Source organism: Mobula birostris, chromosome 4 (genome assembly GCF_030028105.1).
Source record: "Mobula birostris isolate sMobBir1 chromosome 4, sMobBir1.hap1, whole genome shotgun sequence".
NCBI classification, from domain to species: Eukaryota; Metazoa; Chordata; class Chondrichthyes; order Myliobatiformes; family Myliobatidae; genus Mobula; species Mobula birostris.
Genome location: NC_092373.1, coordinates 31,760,036 through 31,780,187, shown reverse-complemented (window position 1 = coordinate 31,780,187; position 20,152 = coordinate 31,760,036). Strand labels below are relative to the sequence as shown.

Genomic DNA, 20,152 nt, shown 5'->3' with positions numbered 1-20,152 from the left:
GTTTGTATGTTCTCCCCATGACCACATAGGTTTCCTCCAGGTGCTCCAGTTTCCTCCCCCAGTCCAAAGATGTACCAGTTGTTAAGATAATTGGTCATTGTAAATTGTCCCTTGACTAAATCAGTTAAAGCAAGAACTGTTGGGCAATGCGGCTGGAAGGTCTGGATAGCACTATTCCACTCTGTATCTCAATAAATAAACATGTCTCTGCTGATTCAAGAGCTAGAGCATCCTCCTATCGGCCAGGTTGTGTGTACACAATAAAAAACAAAATGAGTTTATGGAAAACAAAGTGGGAAACATCCCAAGCCATGTCATAGAACCAACAGCTACAAATCTAAGTAATATATCTATAAGAAGTTGCATTGTTGGACAAAGAGATTAGATCTCAGAAAACCATATTGGAAACCCTCTTTCTAAATCTAATTAACATGACACTTTGGAAGGAACCTTATGGTACAGGCTTCTTGTGGGTTGCCAAATGGGAAATACTAACTCAGCTGGAAAATTAGCTTCCCCAGGGACCAACTGTTTGTTATTTTTTATTTATTTGTACTTTGTGGGTGTTGTCAGGAGAGGCCATTCCTAATCATTCTTGAGAAGAACATTACACCCTCTGCCTTAAATCACTGCAATCCGTGTGCTCGGGGCACTTCCATACTGTTATGGCAGGGTTGTCCAGGATCTTGATCTACTGATACATTACACAAAGAAGGATTGTTGGAGACGATCACCACTCACACCCCCCTGTAGATAACCAAATGTGATACCAGGCTGGTAGCTGAATAGATCGAATTTAATCTTTTTTTTTGTGTGTGGATAGGATATTCTATCAATTTTCCACAATGTCAGGTAAAGGCCAATGTTTCAGCTATACTTGGTTGGAAACGTTGGTTGCTGGAGCCCTACAAACAGGATTTTGTTAGAATCTATATCAAAGAACAGCTAAGCACACTTGATATCATGAAGAAAGTATCATTATCGGCTGGAAAATGTTTTTTTTTTGTGTGATGGATGAGACCTCTGGTGGAGGCCATAATGGATTATTCACTTGGCATTGGTACAAATGATTCATCTTCTTATTTGGCATTTAGTTTCCCCATTGTTGATGCTGGAGTTGTTTATGCAACCTTTATTGCTTGTTTGTTACTTAGTACCCTACCATCATTTACAATTGGATGCTGCAGCGCTGCCAAGATTTCATCTAACCTATCGGGTACAAAATTGCCAAGTTCTGCTTATGGGACAGTTCCTTCAGCTATTTAGCATGATATCATCTAAAAATGACTTTGGCAAAGCGGTATTTCATCTTGTGTGTGTGTACCTCAATGTACCTGTGTTATCCAGTATCCTGCAGATTCTAATAGATGAGTATAGGACTTATGCTGAAAGGTACTGATCTGGTGAGTATGCCTGAACTGTGAGACAGCCCTCCTAATTCAGGTGCAAGTCCAAGATATTAATGTGCAAGACTGTGAGGCTGATTAGTTTGGATGTGCCTTTGCAGAATCTGATAGCAAAGTTGATAGTGGGTTTGATTTTAATCTACATATTTTCCATAATAATTTGGGAGAACTTTGCCTTTTCATCAGGCTAAGGGTTAAGTGGTAACTACATTACAGATTGCTGGAAATCACATGAAGACCAAAGTGATAAGAGCAGAATTCTTTCCTGAAAGGGCAGTAATGACGAGGTGAATATCATCATTACTAATACCAGCTTTTTTTGCATTTCAGATATATGTATTCTAAAACAGAATTTAAATTTCCCAGCTGTTTAACAGGAATTTAAACTAATGTCTCTGGATTAATAATCCATATTTCCGTGGAATATTATTTCAGTGAATATGACTACTAAACTCTGTTACCCATATCATTTGGTGATGAACTACATCACACATAACCCATTCACAAACAAGAGAAAATCTGCAGATGCTGGAAATCCAGGCAACACACACAAAATGCTAGAGGAGCTCAGCAAAATTTCAGGCCAAAACATCAACTGCACTTTTTTCTATAGATGCTGCCTGGCCTGTTGAGTTCCACCGTCATTTTGTGGATGTCATACATGACCGATGATCTTCTCCAATGTAACTTGGAGGGTGTGATGAGGTGATGCTGAGGTGGTTGGTGGTCAGGGACATTGTTATTTGCTTACCTTGGTGAGCACGTGAGTGCGGTCAGCTCAAGGTGCTCTGCTAATTGCCAAACCATAATTCTTACTGAAATTGCCTCGTGCGGGACGGCAGTTGATGGCACCATCATCCTTGCCATGGGATATTTATTGTGGTTGAACACCAAGCCAAGACCCTCCTACTCTGGAGACATGCTGTTTGTACAACTCCTCAGTACAGGGAAGGAGGATGTTTTCCAGTTTGGTTTTGGACATAAAGACACAAACTGGTGAAAAAGCTCCAAGGGCTAATTCTGGTTCATTTCATTGTTAGTGTTCTTTCCAGTATACCTGGTCGGCACCAAACTTGATTATTTCCGTTGCCTGATAAGCTTGCTGTGGGAACACTATGACTGTAGGGCAGCGTGGGTGATGCAGGTGAAGCCACTGCCTCACAATGCCAGAGACAAAGGTTCAGTCCTGTGGATTTTGCACATTCTCCCTGTTACTACGTGGGCTTTCCCTACACCCCAAAGACATGCAGATCTTTAGGTTAATCAGCAAGTGGACCTTGCTGTATAGGAGAGTGATATAAACTGGTTTTGAAGGCTGGGAGAATGGGATTAATATTAGATTAGCATAAATTGATGATTAATTTCAGACTTGGTGGGCCAAAGTGTGTGTTCCCATGCTGTATCTCTATGACTCAATGATGCCCGTCAATATGCAGGATGAACACTATACTGCTCTTTACCTCATTCACCTCGTGTCATAAAGTGAACACCATCCTCTCACATGTCTCACCTGTGACTTTGATTTCCTGTATAAGGGCTGCTTCAGATCCTCTGACAGATGGGTAGTGCTGTATGTGTTCAGATCGGCCTCAACGAATTGGCTGTTCTCAGCTTTCCTTGCGTTGAGGCTGTCTGTGAAGTGCCGGATATGTTCTAGGGCGGAAAGACTGCTCTTGTTTTCAAGTCTCACATCATCTGCTTTATAACTTCAAAGAAGAACAGATTGTTTGTACGATGTGTATATGCAAACAATACCAAGCATCTCTGGCACAATCACTGCAGTCCATATTTTCTCCAGAACGAAACAAACTGAGTTGATTGTTAGACATTATATTAAAGCCCAATGTTTCCAAGGAAAACTGCAAACTGCTTGATGGGATGTGGAGTGAGGGGGCTCCTTCCAAGCCACAGGATAGAGAACAAAGTCTACATGACCTGTTCATAGCCTCCAGTCTATGACCCTCACAAATCAGAATGGACTGGAATTTCTTTGAGTTTACACTTTGCCCACCCTCATGTTCAACTAACGTCAATGGGGAATGAAATCACTCTAGTTGGGTGTAAAGTCAGATAGACAGTAAGGGATGTAGATTAAAATCCATCCAATCTCTTCATTATATTTCTATATATAACATGATTACTTGGTTTACAAGATTCAAAAATTAAATTTGTTATGTGTTTCTGAAGCTGACACCTCTCCATGCATTCTGGAGCCAATGCATTAAGTTAGTGCACTCTCTAAGTAGCTGTATGAATGGGGACTAAAGATCAACAGCCAAGTATGATATTTAATTACAAGAGCTTTAGACTACGGTTTATTTTTCTTCTGTATCTAAGTATGGGCCTGTTTGTCCTTACCTAGTTTTCAACTAATAGATGCCAAGGAACTACCTAAACTTTACTCCCTGTATGCCCATGACTGTGTCGCCACCCACAGCTCCCATCTGCTAATTAAATTTGCCGATGACACTACATTGATTGGCCTTATCTCAAACAATAACGAGGTGGCCTACAGGGAAGAAGTCATCTCTCTGACACAGTGGTGTCAAGAAAACAACCTCTCCCTCAATGTCACAGAAACAAAGGAGCTGGTTGTGGATTACAGGAGGAATGGAGATGGGCTAACTCCTATTGACATCAATGGATCTGGGGTTGAGAGGGTGAACAGCTTCAAGTTCCTTGGCATCATCATCACTGAGGACCTCATGTGGTCTGTACACACCAGCTGTGTGGTGAAAAAGGCAGAATAGCACCTCTTTCACCTCAGATGGTTGAGGAAGTTTCCAAATCCTAAGAACTTTCTATAGGGGTACAATTGAGAGCATCCTGACTGGCTGCATCACAGCCTGGTATGGGAACTGTACCTCCCTTAATCGCAGGACTCTGCAGAGAGTGGTGCGATGGTTGTGAACTTTCCATGATTTAGGACACTTACAAGGACAGGTGTGTAAAGAGGGCCTGTAGGATCATTGGGGAGCCAAGCCAACCCAACTACAATCTATTCAAGCTGCTACCATCCAGGAAGTGGTATCGCAGCATCAAAACCAGGACCAACAAGCTCCGGGACAGCTTCTTCCACCAGGCCATCAGACTGATGAACTCAGACTGAGTGTATTCTATACTACATTGACTGTTCTATTTATTTTAAATTAATATAAATTACTATGATTGCACAATGCACATTTAGATTTTTACTCATGTATGTGAAGAATTTGAGAAAGAAAATCAATTCAATTCAATATCGAGACTTAATGTATGTATGCAGGACTTTAAAGGTGATTGTGCTAGTTGTTATTATACTCTTAATGCTACTTGTGGTATAGACCAACCTGCTAGGAGATTCCTTGCAGTCTTGCTCTGTCTCCCTTGCCTCAAATTCAGAACTATCTTGATTTCCTCCATCCATCTTACAAACGACTGGATCATTGGTTAGTTTTCTTATTGGGTTACACACTCCTTCCTCTTCCTCCAGCTCCACATCATCTTCTCCATCATCGTCGTCGTCGTCCAGTTCACGAATCTTCTGACTGGTCACAAGACTTTTCTCCTCATAATGACTCCCATTGATTCTAAAGAGTGAGAACAGCAAGAGGTGAGAGGCCTCGTTCTGAACTTTGAGGATTGGTAGTAATTAATACAGGCAACCCTGCCCAAGGACTGATGGTGAGAGTTCTGTGAACTGAAGGGGTTACTTTTAACAAACATTGTGTGCTTCTTTTTCCATTTTGATCATTAGAACATCTCACTGAGGATATTAGTCAATGGGAAGGTATACAAAAATATAGAAGCCATTGATAAAATACAAAAATAGAAATGTCTTACAATGATTAAGATGCATGAGAATGGAAAGAGGAGTAGTTACTGGAGAGGAAGTCGAGAGTAAGAGCAAATAATGCACTACTTGGGCAAATGTCAGAAGGTGGTACATCCCAGGACTCAGTTTTGGGATCTGCTTTGTCCATTGATGTAACTGATTTGAGGATAGAGACAGAACAACTAGGAGTTGCCAGTGTTACCAAGTAAAAGATCATGGTAAATGAGGCGGCTTGAAAATATATTTGATATTAATGGTTTATGGGAATGGGTAGGTGTGTTGAAAATTCAGAGAAATATAGGGGAAAATATATAAAGAGATCTTTCATAGTGAGATTGTCAGTAGATTAAAAGTTCAGCAGTTGGGATACTTGTTTTATATGTAATAGTCTTTAAAATATACTGTAGTGTTGACTCTGATCAAGACATTTTAGGTCATATTGCATGATTAAAACAGTGTGTTGTTTTATAGTTCTTGCTGAACAAAATATTGGTGTTCATGAAAAAGATAGTTTTCCTGGAAATTATATCATGGGTTGTGATGAGAGAGTTGGAACGAATAACATCATATTACTTGTGAATAAATGTGCAAAAGCATTTTTAAAATGATCAAAAAATGAAAGACCATGTCTATTGGACAATTAATTAGTAAAAAGGATTGAGGAGTAAAATATTAAAAAAAGGAAACTGTGCTAAACATTTTTATGTAAAAACTAAAAGGACAATTAAATCCATCATCACAATTGATTCCTGAAATCATCAATGTAGTACAAATGATTTCTTGAAGAACAAAATTTTGAAAAATGATTAAGCCTAGAATTGAAAAATGATTAAGCCTAGAGTGCATAGTCAGACAGTGAGATAAGAGCAACACTGATATGCGGTGGTGAATCATCTGAGGCATCTAAGTCGGCCTCAGTCTACTTCCCTGGTGGCTTAGCAGGTTGAAAAGCAAAAATTGCAATGCTGGAAAAGTAAAAACAAAAATTGCTAAGAACGCCCAGCAGGTCAGGCAGCCTGTACAGAGAGAGAAACAATTAATATTTCAGGTCTGAAACCCTGATTAGTTCACTGTTTCTCTTTTCAAATATGCTGCCTTAGCTGCTGATTCTTTCCAGTGTTTTGCATAGCATATCAGGTGGGCTGGAGCATACACTTCCATTCCATAGAAGATAATATTATGGTCAACTAACTAATAAAGTTACGATAGCACGCACCAAAGCTATGAATTGAAACTTCAGCTCATGTCTCTATAATGTTCTCTTTACGTGGCAAATACACAATGTATATGTGTCCTTTCTTAATAGTAAGCCAAATATTTCTTCTGTTGAAGGTAAATGAGATGACCACATTTCGGTTTCACATTTCTGCCCATTTGAAGCCAGGTGATAACCTATGTTCCTGTTCTTAAGAAACAGAATGGGAAATAGAATATCCAGCCCATCACACCTGCTCTGCCATTCAGTAGTATCATGAATAATCTTTTACCTTACAGCCACTTTCCTGAACTAAGCCCATATGCTTTAGTTCCCATAATATTCCGATAATCTATTAAATTCTGATTTGAATATATTTGGTGTCAAAACCTTCACAGAAATCTTTAATCTAGTGGCTTATCACATGCCTTTGATTCAATTCATCCCTTGCACTTGTTCCTGCTGAAAACTGGCATCAACAGTTAAAAAAGCTTAATTGCAAAAGTTGATATTTCTTCAAGTCTTACTGTGATCCTACTAGTTAACAATCAGCTATTTAAATGTCACTAGCTATGCTAAACAACTATCATTAGGTGAGCATTTTCAGCAATTGATTGGTTAAAACAGAATGAAAATATTTTTGTTTATTACCTCAGGGAAATTGTGTTAATCAAATCAAAATAAAATCTCAAGATATATTCCAATAATCCTTTTAAGTTTACACATTGATTTTCACATTGTTCCAATTTTTTAGAGCCTATACCTACGCTGGTGGCTCAGTGGCATCAGCGCCGGACTTCGGAGCAAAGGCTCCCGAGTTCAAACCCGGCCGGCTCCCCAGGCACGCTTTCCATCCGTGCTGGGTTGAGCATTGAGCTAGCAACTCGACCTCGTAAAAAAGAAATTGCCTGCTACAGAAACATCAACAGCAAAAAGTTGATGGCCTATGCTCTCTCGTGAGTTTAAAAGGTAATTTCCTTTTCCTTCTTATACCTTCAATATTGATTTCCCTTTTTTGGCTTTCTAAAGCTGACATTTCTGCTGTTTTGTTTAATAACTCTAATCTTTCTGAAGAACTTCCAATCCACCAGACCGATTGAGCAATGTGATTTACAAAAGTGTTATGTGACTAATTTAGATAGGCATCTTGGTCAGCATGGATGACTTGGACCAAAAAAACTGTGTGTTGTACAACTCTTATTACTCTAATAAATATCTGCCTGGTGCCCTTTGAGGGATGCTCTTAGGCTGCATTATTTTGCAATGGGAAATATGAGGAGCAATTACTGAGATGAGTGAATGAATGGACCAGTGACATGTTGTAAAAAGGAACACAGAATCGTAGAATTGTTTAATCCACAAAGATGGCCAATTTGTCACCTTGTGTGTTTCTGAAAGCACTGATTGATTCTATTTCTATCTCATCTATAGACAGTGAATTCCAAATTTAAATTACTCTCTGAGTAAACAAAAGTTTTTTTTCCTTGTGTTTCCCTTGCAGTATTTGTACAATTTTTTAAAACTGTTGTCACTTGACCCTTGAATCAGCTTGCAATGGAACAGCTTTACTCTGATTACTCCGTCTAAACCAGTCATGGTCTTCCATTAAATTTCCTCTCAACATTTTGTGCTCTTATGAACAACACCGGCTTTTCCAGCCCACCTTTTTAATTAAAACACTCATCCTTTTCATAGAAAAGGTGCAAATTAAATTACTTTTCATATATATTTATTATAAATAACTGCAGATATTATATTGATAAAACATCGTGTTTGGGTATCTGTGTGGTTTTCTGCAGGTTGAAACTGCAGTACCTGTGCAGTGAGCCTTCGTAAAATTGTAATTTGAAGTCATGTGACGTCCCAGTTTCATGTACTTCTGTCCCTTGCCTCCTCCGTTCCTTTCTGATAGCTATTGTATTCTTTCAACTATATAAATGTAAGTTCCTGCCACATTTATTTACCAGCTGAAGTATCTATCAAGGTACTAACTCCATGATTTTTTATTCATTTACCAGCTATCATTCTGTAGCTGGGTTTACAAAAAAAAAAATCACAAATAGATAAAACAGTTTCAATATGATTGCAGGCACATGTTTGGATCTTACTCAAGAAATCATTACACCAACTCTCATTTAAGAGAATACAAAGGATCCAATATACTTAAGAGAATTTATGCTCCAGCTGAGTGTTCCGAGGATTCATTAAAATCACACTAACTGTTACCAGGTGCAGGTACAATAATAGAGAATGAGACAAACGTTCTCACTTTCACTTGCACAGGCATCCACACACAAAACCAAAGCATGCATTGTACATAAACAAAAGCATGCATTCACAATTGCACAGATATTGCAATTTAAAACTGCAGTTCACCTTTAGGGCAAACACATGTTCATGGGCAGCAATACCTTCCAATTTACATTCTTCAGCCAATATAATTGCTGCAGTAAATTATTTTAAAATGTATGAAATATAAATAGATCAGATTTATACCTCTACATATATCTAAACAAGTCATTCTGTCACTTAGCAAAGGTTGATATTTGCTTTAAATAACACAGATGTTAATTCAGAGTACATATACATACTCGGATGTATACAAAAGCAGATATGATATAATTAACATATTTGCACATAACAGTGTACAGGCAGAAAATCATGTTAAGCTTTGAAGATACACAATGCATTAATTTTTTTAGCATTATATTCAAATGTAATTATGAGAACTAGTGACATTTAGGTATACATACAAACTACGAAAATGTTCTCAACTACCTTGGGACCTCTGGAGTTTAATCATTCACATGCAATTGAACAGCAGACCTGTATACAAGCCTCAAATGCAGGAATTACTAAGTGATAGATGTCACTGATGGGATCCCAGTAACTGAGTAAATGGGCCTCCTGCATTACGATGGGTCCTAGCTCCAAACCTAACCCTATAATAGGTTTAGAAAAATATTGATTTTAACAAGGTTTTTCAGCCTATGGAAGAGATTTTTAATGGCCTTTTTAATGCTGGTGATTCCTAGGTATTGTAATATGCTCTTAATGAATGCCAAGGCATTTTAAACCTTTGAAAAGACTCAGAGCTTTAACAGGAGACAAAGCTCTACCAGCAGCTTTGGTTCCCGTTAAAGCCAGTCAGGAACAATCTGGGGATGAAGCCTTGGGAACCGACATCAGAAGGGGCTAATGCTCCAGTCTTCAGCCTAGGTTCAGAGAGCAGGGGAAATGCTCTTTGCTTCCAGCCGAAGTGAATGGGGCTGTGAGCTGTGTACTGGGTCTAGGAAGATATAGCCCTCAGTAGGTTATGCAAATCCACACACACGCACAATTAACCAGTTGATTCACATTGTGATTTATTGGGCACCTACATCTCCCAGTTTGGGTGGAATTCCAGAATCTGTTGAGTAAACTAAGAGCTGATTATTAATCCAGAAACTGATTAGCATTCAGGACAGTCGGCCACATGGAATACTATAACCCATTTTAGTTGCAATAATGTTAATTCCTTTTATATTAAGTTTACCTATTCATAAAGCATGGCTTGTTAGACAACAATCTCAATGGTAATTCTGTTTCCCTGGTGGACTGCTGTGATTCCATGGATCCCAATACTGGCTAAAGACAAATGTCAGGGCAAACATCTTAATTCATGGTGATATCATAAAAATCAACTGCTTAAAATATGTCTGTACAATAGTGCAGAACAGATTGCTTGCACTCAACTTCAGGGATCCTAGGCCAATTTTTCTACAGCATAGGTGGCAGGAAAGGAAATTGTGGTTAGTAGAAACTCAGCAGAATGGTAATAATTAAGGAGAAACAAAAAGCCATTTCTTTTCTGCTTAATATATGTTGTGATGCAATGTTCAGGCTTCGATTTAGACGTGGGCCTCCCGTAAGAACAACGGCAGTTTGCAAAATAAATCATTTGAGTATGACTCTCCTGGGACCTTAACAGTAACATAAAAGCTCCTTATTACGGCTTTTAGAGAATCAAGTTATTTGCAATAGCCTTAAATAGGCTTCTTAGTTCCACTGTGAACACCGGGATTATGCCCCTGCCAAGAGATCATGCCTTTGCTTATTTTCTGGTCAGTAGATTCATCCCTTCTGACCTGAATTCCGTGCAATGTCGAGTGCAGTAATCAGCATCTATTTTCTTGACTCTCCCTACCACGATCAGATTACTTACATACTGGTGTTGTCAAATCAGAAAGCATGGATTGCTAATTAACAATCACTCTGATGATTCTGTTATAAGAATACAAAGGTGTACTCCTACAACAGAATGGGAAAATGGAGGATTCTTGATGAAATGTATACATCATACATACCTTGCTGGCTTGTATGTATTGGGAACATTGTAAAATAACATGATAAGAACAGCACTGGGACTCTCTGACACCTTCTCAGATCTCACTATCACTGTGCCATCGAACTTCGGGCCTTTCTATCCCTGATCTCGTTTCCTCTGGAGACTTTTCCTCCAGATTTTCAACTATGATTTATCCATTCCTAGCCCCTCCCCAAAATCCGCAAATAGGATTGTTCTGGTGAATCCATCATTTCAACCTGTCCTTGTCCCACAGTATGTATTTCTTCTACCCTGACTGCATTCTTTCTTCCTTGGTCCAATCTCTTTCCATGTATGCCTGTGAACCTCTCTACCATTTTGACAGTGTCCTTTTTTCTGGGTGCAAGTGGTTCCCTTTCACTGGGAATCTTCACTCCCTCTATACTTACACCCCACACCAGAATCTTCTATGCTCAATTCTTCCTTGAACAGAAATTCAACTAGCCCCTTCTACTACCTCCCTCCTTTCCCCGGCTGAATTCATTTTTACATTGAAGAACTTCCCTTTCAGCTCTTCTTGATATTTTCCAGATTGTAGCTATTGAAAGTTATATGAGCCCCAGCTAATCCAGTCTCTTGGTGGGACACATGAAGCTGTGCTTGTTTGAGTTCAAGTCAGGACCCAAGCTCTTCTCTTCCTTTGATATATCCATGACTGCGGTGTTGATTCATTCTCTCACAGACTTGGAAGGTACATCAGCTTTGCGTCAGATTTTTATCCAGCCCTTTGTCTATTTCTGCTCAACTTCTCTACCTTCTTCCCAGAGAACAAAGTAGTTACCAATATCCAGTATAAGCCCACAGACTCTCATGGCTATCCCAGCACTTCTTTCCATCTCAAGACCAGAAGACCATAAGATGTAAAAGCAGAATTAGACCAATTGGCCCATCAAGTCTGCTCCAGCATTTTATCATGGCTGATCCATTTTCCTTCTCAGTCCCAGACTCCTGCCTTCTCCCCGTATCCCTTCATGTACTGACTGATCAAGAACCTATACATAAAGATTTGGCCTCCACAGCTGCCTGTGGCAACAAATTCCACAGATTCACCACTCTCTGGTTAAAGAAACTCCTCGCCAGCTCCATTCTAAATGGATGTCCATCTATTCTGAGGTGGAGTCCTGTGGTCTTAGACTCCCTTGCCACAGGAAACATGAATCTTGCTTCAAATATTGGTTCCATTTCATTTGTTAGTTTCCCAAGCTTCACCCTATGTGTTCAGTTGAAGACACGGTCAATTTCTAAGATGTATTTGTTTTTCTTAATTGAAGCTTTCACTCCATCACCATGAAATGAGCAGTCACCTGAATTTATTTCCCACAGTTCTGCCCTCAACCCCACATCTTTCACTTACAGTAATGTTAGAATTCACCTTGTCCTCATCTTCCACCCTCCCGGCCTTCGCTGTCAATAAGTCGTTCTTTATAATGTCTGCCTACCTTCAACATAATTCAACAACCCCCTTCCCTTCCCCTTTCAACATTTGGTCTCCGTCTGCAGAAATGCCCAACTCCTGTTCTCACAGCATTTTCCCATGCAACCGCAGAAGGTGCCATACCTGCGTTTTTACCTCTTCCTTTCCCACTAGCTGGAGTCCCAAACTCCTTCCAGGTGAGGCAGAGATTCACGTGTAATTCTTCTAATTTCTGGAATTGTATTCAGTACTCATGAGGTGGTCTCCTCTCCACTAGGAAAACCAAATGCAGATTGGGTGACGACTATGCACAACACCTCTGCTCAGCCCACAAATGTGATTCTGAGCTTCCAGTTTCCTGTTATTCTCGATTCAAATCCTACTATGACGACTTCTTCAGCCCTTTACATTGTCCCAAAGAAGCATGACATAGACTCAAGGAACTTCCATCCCATCTTCCAGTTGGACACATTACAGTCCCATAGCCTCAGCACTGAATTCAAGAATTTCAGAAAACAAGTTTGTGTCAGGGCTGACCATGACTGATGAAAGGTCATCAATCTGCATTCTTCAATCAGTTTTTTTTCTCTCTTCACTGAAGCTGACCGACCTACTAGGCATTCTTTTTTATTTCAGATTTTCAATAAATATAACGATTTGCCTTATTTTGAGCCATCTCCTATCTATAGGTCCCAGATATTCAGCATTATGCCCAAGATGCTAAATCATTGAATACTTTTGAGGCTGGTCAAATTAAGGGCAGTCAAATGTTGTGGGGAATATGGCAGGAAAACAGAGTTGAGCCCACAACCTTGTGGGGACAAGTTTGAAGGACTATATAGCTTATTTCTGTCTTATATTCTTATTCAACTTGAACAATCAGGTTTAATATCATTGGCATATGCAGTGAAATTTGTTGTCATTGGGCAGCTGAACATTGAAATACATGATAATAAAAACTATAAATTACAATAAGTATATATAACAAAATTAAATTAAGTAAGTCGTGCAAAAAGAGAGGGGAAAAATACTGAGGTAGTATTCATGGGTTCTTTGTCCATTCAGAAATCTGACACCAGAGGAGAAGAAGCTGTTGCTGAAATGTTGAGAGTATGTCCTCAGGTTCTTGCACCCCTTCCTTGATGGCAGCAAGTAGAGGGCATCGCTTTTGAAGATGTTCTGGATGCTGAGGAGCCTAATGCCCATGATGGAGCTGGCTGAGTTACAACTTCCTGCGGCTTTTTCCCGATGCTGTGTAGCGGCTCCTCCTTACCAGATGATGATGCAACCAGTTAGAATGCTCTTTATGCTACATTTGTAGAAATAACTATTCAGGATACTGAAAAAAGATTCAAATGGGTATAGAATTGTGAAAGCATCCTTTGGAATAATGGCTGAGGTTTGTCATGTGGTCAGTATGTACTGATGGTCAGAGGTGAACAGCTGGGTTGTAGTGGAGTTCTGAAATCCTATTTCTATTGCATTTGAGACATTATAGTGACAGTTCGTCACCAGTTGTAATACACTTTGAAAATATCCAAGAGTAAAAATGGAACGTTATAAATATTTTCTTTCACCCCATATTTCCTATTTTGTGTTGAAGGAACTGCAGCCATAAAGAGGATGTTGGTCCATTCTTCCCAGAAAGGATATTGGAAGACAACCATCTTATGAAAAATGACATAACTGTAGTGCCAGGAAGTTGCTTGCATGTCCGAATGGGAGAAGGCTTCATTTTGTTCGGAAGCACAAAGTTAAAGAGGGAACAGGAAAATTTAGCTTGCTTAAACAGCCTTTTTAATTTCTAAAAATCCTTACATCCTTACAAAGAAAGCAAGCAGGCTGAAACTAACAAAGTCAAGATCTTGCAATGCACAAGCAAATATCTGGAATACCTTCATTTTTATAATAGAAAGGCGAATGCTGGGAAGCAATGGGGAAATTCCATTGACCATTTATAGTCAGATATAAATACATTTTCTGGTGAGATCTAACCTAAATAGCCCAGGGCAACAGGCCAGCAGAATGTGGTGTAGCTTGCAGAAATCACAATGACATCAGCCGTTATCAGTTCTGCAGGAAAAGCATTATTTGGTAAATCGTCTGAAACCGTAAGGACAAATGATTCACTGATTGCAATCCAAGACGTGTTTTATGTCAGTCTTGTAACACCAGTTGAGCCCTGAATCTCCATAACATCAGTCTTTCTCTCCCAACCACAGAAACAATTACAATAATTGGTTTACAGATTAGGCCTGGTACAAAAGACAGGAAATGATCTTTTTGCAAAAATAATAAAAATAAATGATTTATCCAACAATTTGTGAAGGCAAAATTAAAGTAATGCAGTAGAATGGAGAAGATTAATTACTGGAGTCAGCCTGTGTGAATATGGAGACCAGGCATTTGGCCTAATGCCTGTCTGTTATGATACAAGCCGTGTGCAACATGTGTACTCTGTATGATAAAGCTCGGGATAATTGTTGACTTTATGCACAGGTTAGAATTGTTTCCAGCAGCAATTCTAATATTGACAAGATCATCCAATTCATGATAATTAATCTCATGGGTTCATTGTTTAAATATTCTCCAAGAACTGAAGGATTTGTTTTATTTTGTTTTACATACAGATTATATTCTACAGGTTTTTCTCCAAATTTCTACAGATTCTGGAAATTTCTACAGATGTGCCTTGGAGAGCATTCTAACTGGTTGCATCAACATCTGGTATGGAGGGGCCTCAGCACAGGAAATAAACCCTGTAAACTCAGTCAGCTCCATCACGTGCAATAACCTCCTCTGCATCAAGGACATCTTAAAAAACCGGATGCCTCAAACAGTGGCATCCATCATTAGAGACCTCCACCACACAGGGTATAACCTCTTTTCGTTGCTTTCAGGGAGGAGATACAGGAGCCTGAAGACACACTACACTTAGTGTTTTTGAAACAACTTCTTCCCATCTGCCATCAGGTTTCTAAATGGACAATGAAACCATGAACACTACCTCACTAATTTTCTTCGCTTTTTGCACTACCAATATCATTTAATATACTGTATATAAATGTACGTGTGTGTATGTGTATATTACTGCAAACGACAAATTACATGACATATGTTAGTGATATTAATTCTAATTCTGACTCTGACATTCATTCACTGAGGATGATCAACAAGCTTAAAAACAGAGATACATTTTATTTGCAATATTGGTGATTTATTCCAAAATGCTTCTTCATTCATTGTTTTACTGGAAGAAGGAAAGGATTGTTTTCATTCTGGAGAGAATTTTTGTATTTTACAAGGTGGAAAAGTTTGTAATGAAGGTACACTTAGATTATCTTAGCATTTAGCAGTATGAGCCAAAATTTAATGTAAGTTATTGAACAAATTAAGAGCAAGCTGCATTGTGTTCAAGTTAAACTAATAACCTTGTCAATGAGCTGCCCTTCTGAAATGGGACAAGAGGGTCAGTTACTGTGGATTTCTAAACCTAAAATATTTGATGTTGTATGAGAGATAGGCAAAAGAAGCCAAACTCACTGCTTAGTTTGAGAATTATATACCGCCATTGGAAATGTCACCCTAACTCTTCCAAAGAAGACTAATTATAAATATGATTGGTTCCTGGCAAAGAACTAGCAAGGAAGCCATCTTGACTAATTTACATATGGAAACATGTCACTGGTGATAGAGCTGGAGATAAGTCTCTTGTTCCCCAATAATTTTTGTAATTAAATTATGCTGCTCTTCTGCGAGTCCTCACCCTAACTCAATATTGATCTCGCTAATTATACTCAGACAGCCAATATAATTGAGGGAGCTCTACTCTCTTCTAATGGAGAAAGGTTCTCCATATTATTTCTTTTCTGCAAACGAGTTGCACAATTATACTGAAATCAATCTGACTTGTAAGACAACGATAAGAAACTGTGTGCTACTGCAATAATCCTTAAAAGGTCTTAACATTTGATAATAATGTTGGAGCAGATTATGGAAATGGGAAATTGTGAATAAACTGGCAATTTTGAGGATGTCACTGTAAAAGAAGAATTTTTAGGTTCAGTAGCAGTACCATTCTCTTACACTCAAGAAAATACTTCATATATGGAATATTTTGTTTGTATGAGCTTCACTTGCTTGCTGTTGTTGAGTGCTGTCAAGTCGTCGTCAACACATGGCGACCCTACGGATAGTATAGATGTCCACAGGGTTTTCGTGGCAAGGTACAGAAGTAGATTGCCAAACTTTTCTTCCACACAGATACAGCTGCTGCCCAGACTGGGACCTGGCCAGATTCGAACTCAGGACCATTTACCTTGAAGTCTAGTGCTGATGCAACTACACCACCATACACTCGCTATGGGGTACATTTTCTGTTACCATATATATGTTCAAACTTGCACCCTGCCTTCATATCTACATGTTCTCAAGGTTAAAACCTACAATTTCCAAAGATTATTCACTATGTACTCTCCATATTATTCATTTTTCCTTGCTTATCTTTCTCATTATTGCCTTTGTTTCACTTTATGTAACTGCTCTCTATTGTATTTCCTGTCTGTTCATTATCTCCTTCAATAATCAGGCTGCAACGATATCAAATGGAAGTCAGTGAGGCAGTAACTTTAACAAGAATAGGAAAGTGGGGAAAGAAAAATTCCTTGTTATTTATTTTTGCATTAGATCTGCTGAGAAAATAATGCTGTATTTAGTCTCTCCTTATCAATGTATGACAATAATGAGAATTGGACAGACATGAAGGGGGTGAGATTGAGCACAGTTCAAGCTGCCAGCTTGCAGGTCTGTCATAAACGATGTAGAACTGGCTCTAAACCAAAAGTATAAGGCTAGATGATTAAGAAAACAAAATCACTAATTACACTTTCAAATGCAGCAATTTGCAGAGGATAAAATATCCATCAAAAGCAGCTGAAAGTGCAGGAGTTGGAAAGGAAACATTATATGACCTTCTGACCTTAACTTTCTTTACCAACTTCCTGCATTGTTACATGTTGAGGCCAGATGTTGACAAAAAAAAAGCTTGATCACCAAGAAGTCTTAATGTGCATTTAATGTTAATTTAATCAAATTTCATCTTGCATATTTCAGCTTTGATATTTCTATCATTCCTGTTACCATTACAAAGAGGGGGAAAGGCTGAAGTGACCTGGGAAGATTTTTATCTCTGTAATCTCTGTGATGTTTAAAAATGTTATGCAAAATTAACAAAAACAAAAAATAAATGTGTACCTAATCTTAGATTTAAACATTGCTCTGGAGGTTAATGAAACTGAGTAAAAAAAAACTAAAAAAAAATTCCTTTCAAGAAAAGTAATGGAAAACAATTTAAGAGGAACAAAAAGGTTCAGTATCAAATCTTAAGACCATGGAGTAATCCATCATCAAACTGTATGGTTCAATAACGTGTTACTTGACACAGCTGAAGAACTTCGTCTGCAAATTGCTAAGCATCATGGTGAATGCAATTCTGGTTGGGCAGAGCACCCAACATGTGCCAGCACAAGCCTCCATTGTATCCAAGACATCTTCAAAGAGCAATGCCTCAGAAAGGCAGTATCCATCATTAAGGAACCCCGCCACCCTATATACACCATGTTCTCATTGTTACCACCGGGAACAAGGCATGAAGGCAAACTCGGTAACAGTCTCTTCCCCTCTGCCATCTGATTTCTGAATGGACATTAAACCTTTGAACACCACCTCAGTAATTTTTTATTTCCTATTTTTTTGCACTACTTATTTAATTTAATTATTTAATAGATATACTTACTATAATTTACAGTTTTTTCTATATTTATCATGTACTGCATTGTACTGCTACCACAAAGTCAACAAATTTCACAGCATATGCTGGTGATGTTAAACCTGATTCTGACCTTAGTTGGGAGAGTTCACTCTGAATTTCCATTATTAAATCTGATTTTTGTTTGAAACCAATAATCAGAACAGAACATTAGCAGATATATTCACACACTGCCTTTTACTTGCAGTGATGGGAGCCTCAAGTATCATAAACAATGCTTTGAAATGGTACACCTAGGAAGCCTTCCCACCTCTGAATCAGAGCTTGTGGGTCGAAGCCCAAAGAATTTAAGCAGCATTGTCGAAAGTAACACTTCATTGCCGTACTGAGGAACCACTGGATAATTCAAAGACAAATTCCAGATGAGGTATCAAATCCAGGCCTATTTTGCATGTTCAGTTGGACTTAAAAAAAAGAAACCTATTCATATTATGTGAAGAGTGTTGACCAAGTGCTTGTAACTTCAATTAGTACTTGATGGATGGCATGCTGGGTGAAGGGTCTATGGTGTAGGACTCTGTGAAGAACATGGCTTTCTGCTACTCTGTTGAACAATAGTGGCCTGTAATGTATAAAAATGCATCAATTCTGCATTTACTTTATTTCTCCTCATGGGACTTCATCAGCTTCAAACTGAAACCCATGTATTTACAAATGTTTTCACTTCAAAGGTAAAAGTTACTTATGTCCCAAAGAATTATACAGCCAATACATCAAGGTGAAAGGTGCCATACAAATGAAATGTTGCTCTTTCACTTCAAGTGAACCATAAACTTGATTAGGGTCTGAATACCACAAGAGAAGTGAACATAAATGCCATGACATCAGTGGGTGAATACACTTTCTCCACATATAGAGTATACAAAATTATGAGGGGTATAGACAGGGTTAATGTAAGCAGGCTTTTATTCCACTGAGGTTGGGTGAGACTAGAACTAGAGGTCATAAGTTCAGGGTGAAAGGTGAAAATTTTAAGTGGAACCTGAGGAAGAACACCTTCACTCAGAGGGTAGTGCACCTGTGGAACAAGATGCCAGTGGATATAGATTTGATTGCAACACTTAAAGGAAGTTTAGATCTATACATAAATGGGAAGGGTAGAGAGGGCTATGGCTCAGATGCAGGTCAATAGAACTACACAGGGATTATACTGCAGAACCACACAACCCCCCATAGCCACTGAGACATTGAGGAATAAATATTTGGGCAGATTTGGGAAAGGTGTAAAATCAATAAGGTTGTTGTTGTGGGTGACTTAAATTTCCCTAACATAAACTGGGATCTCTTTAGTGCAAGAGGTTTAGATGGGGCAGAATTTCTTAGGTGCATCCAGCAGAGTTTCTTAAATCAATATGTAGATAGTCCAACGAGCATTTCAGGATGTATATCGTACACATTTCTCTGGCATTAAATGTACCTTTGAAACCTTGAAATCTTTGAAAGAGGAGGGACCATACTGGACCTGGTGTTGGGCAGTGAGCCTGGCCAGGTTGCTGACCTTTCAGAGGGTAAAATAATTAGCGAGAAGTGATCATAACTCCTTAAATTTTCAGATTGCTATAGATAAAGGATAAGTAAGATCTTGCAGATGAGTATTAAATTGGAGCAGGGAAAATTATGAGATTATTAAGCAGGAACTATGGAGAGTTAACTGGAAATTGCTGTGTTTGGGCAAGTCATCTGATATTTGAAGGTTGTTTAATGCGCACATATACAAAGTTCAGGACATGTGGGTTCCAGTAAGAAGGAAGGACCTGGAATCCTGGATATCAAGAGAGGTGGTGAATTGAGTCAGGAAGTAAAAGAAAATTACATAAGGCTTAGAAAGCTGAAGTCAAACCGTGCCCTTGAGGATTATGAAGAAATCAGAAATGAACTCAAGAAAGGAATTATGAAAGCCAGGAGGGGCCTTGAAAAATACTTGGCAAGTAGGGTAAAGAGAATCCCTAGGCATTGCACTCCTACGTCAAGAGCAAGAGGATAGCTGGGTAGGACACTCCAAGATAAATGGGGAAATATGCTTGGAAGTGGGGAATGTGGGTGAGGTTCTAAGTGAGTACTTTGCATCATTATTTATCAAAGAAAAGGGTGTAGAGTATAGGGAGATCAGTGTGGAGTATACTAATATGT

At 38.8% G+C, this 20,152-nt stretch overlaps 1 protein-coding gene across 12 annotated transcripts in view; it reads right to left on the bottom strand.

The window, feature by feature from the left end:
- mecom (MDS1 and EVI1 complex locus) overlaps positions 1–20,152 on the bottom strand; it is an 810,949-nt gene that overhangs the window by 1,140 nt on the left and 789,657 nt on the right. For all 12 annotated transcript variants that reach the window (XM_072255092.1, XM_072255099.1, XM_072255094.1 and 9 more), the window contains 2 exons: positions 4,736–4,975; positions 2,917–3,112 (listed from right to left, as the gene is read on the bottom strand). In XM_072255092.1, the coding sequence (XP_072111193.1) occupies positions 2,917–3,112; positions 4,736–4,975 (436 nt within the window). The remainder of the gene's footprint in view (positions 1–2,916; positions 3,113–4,735; positions 4,976–20,152) is intronic.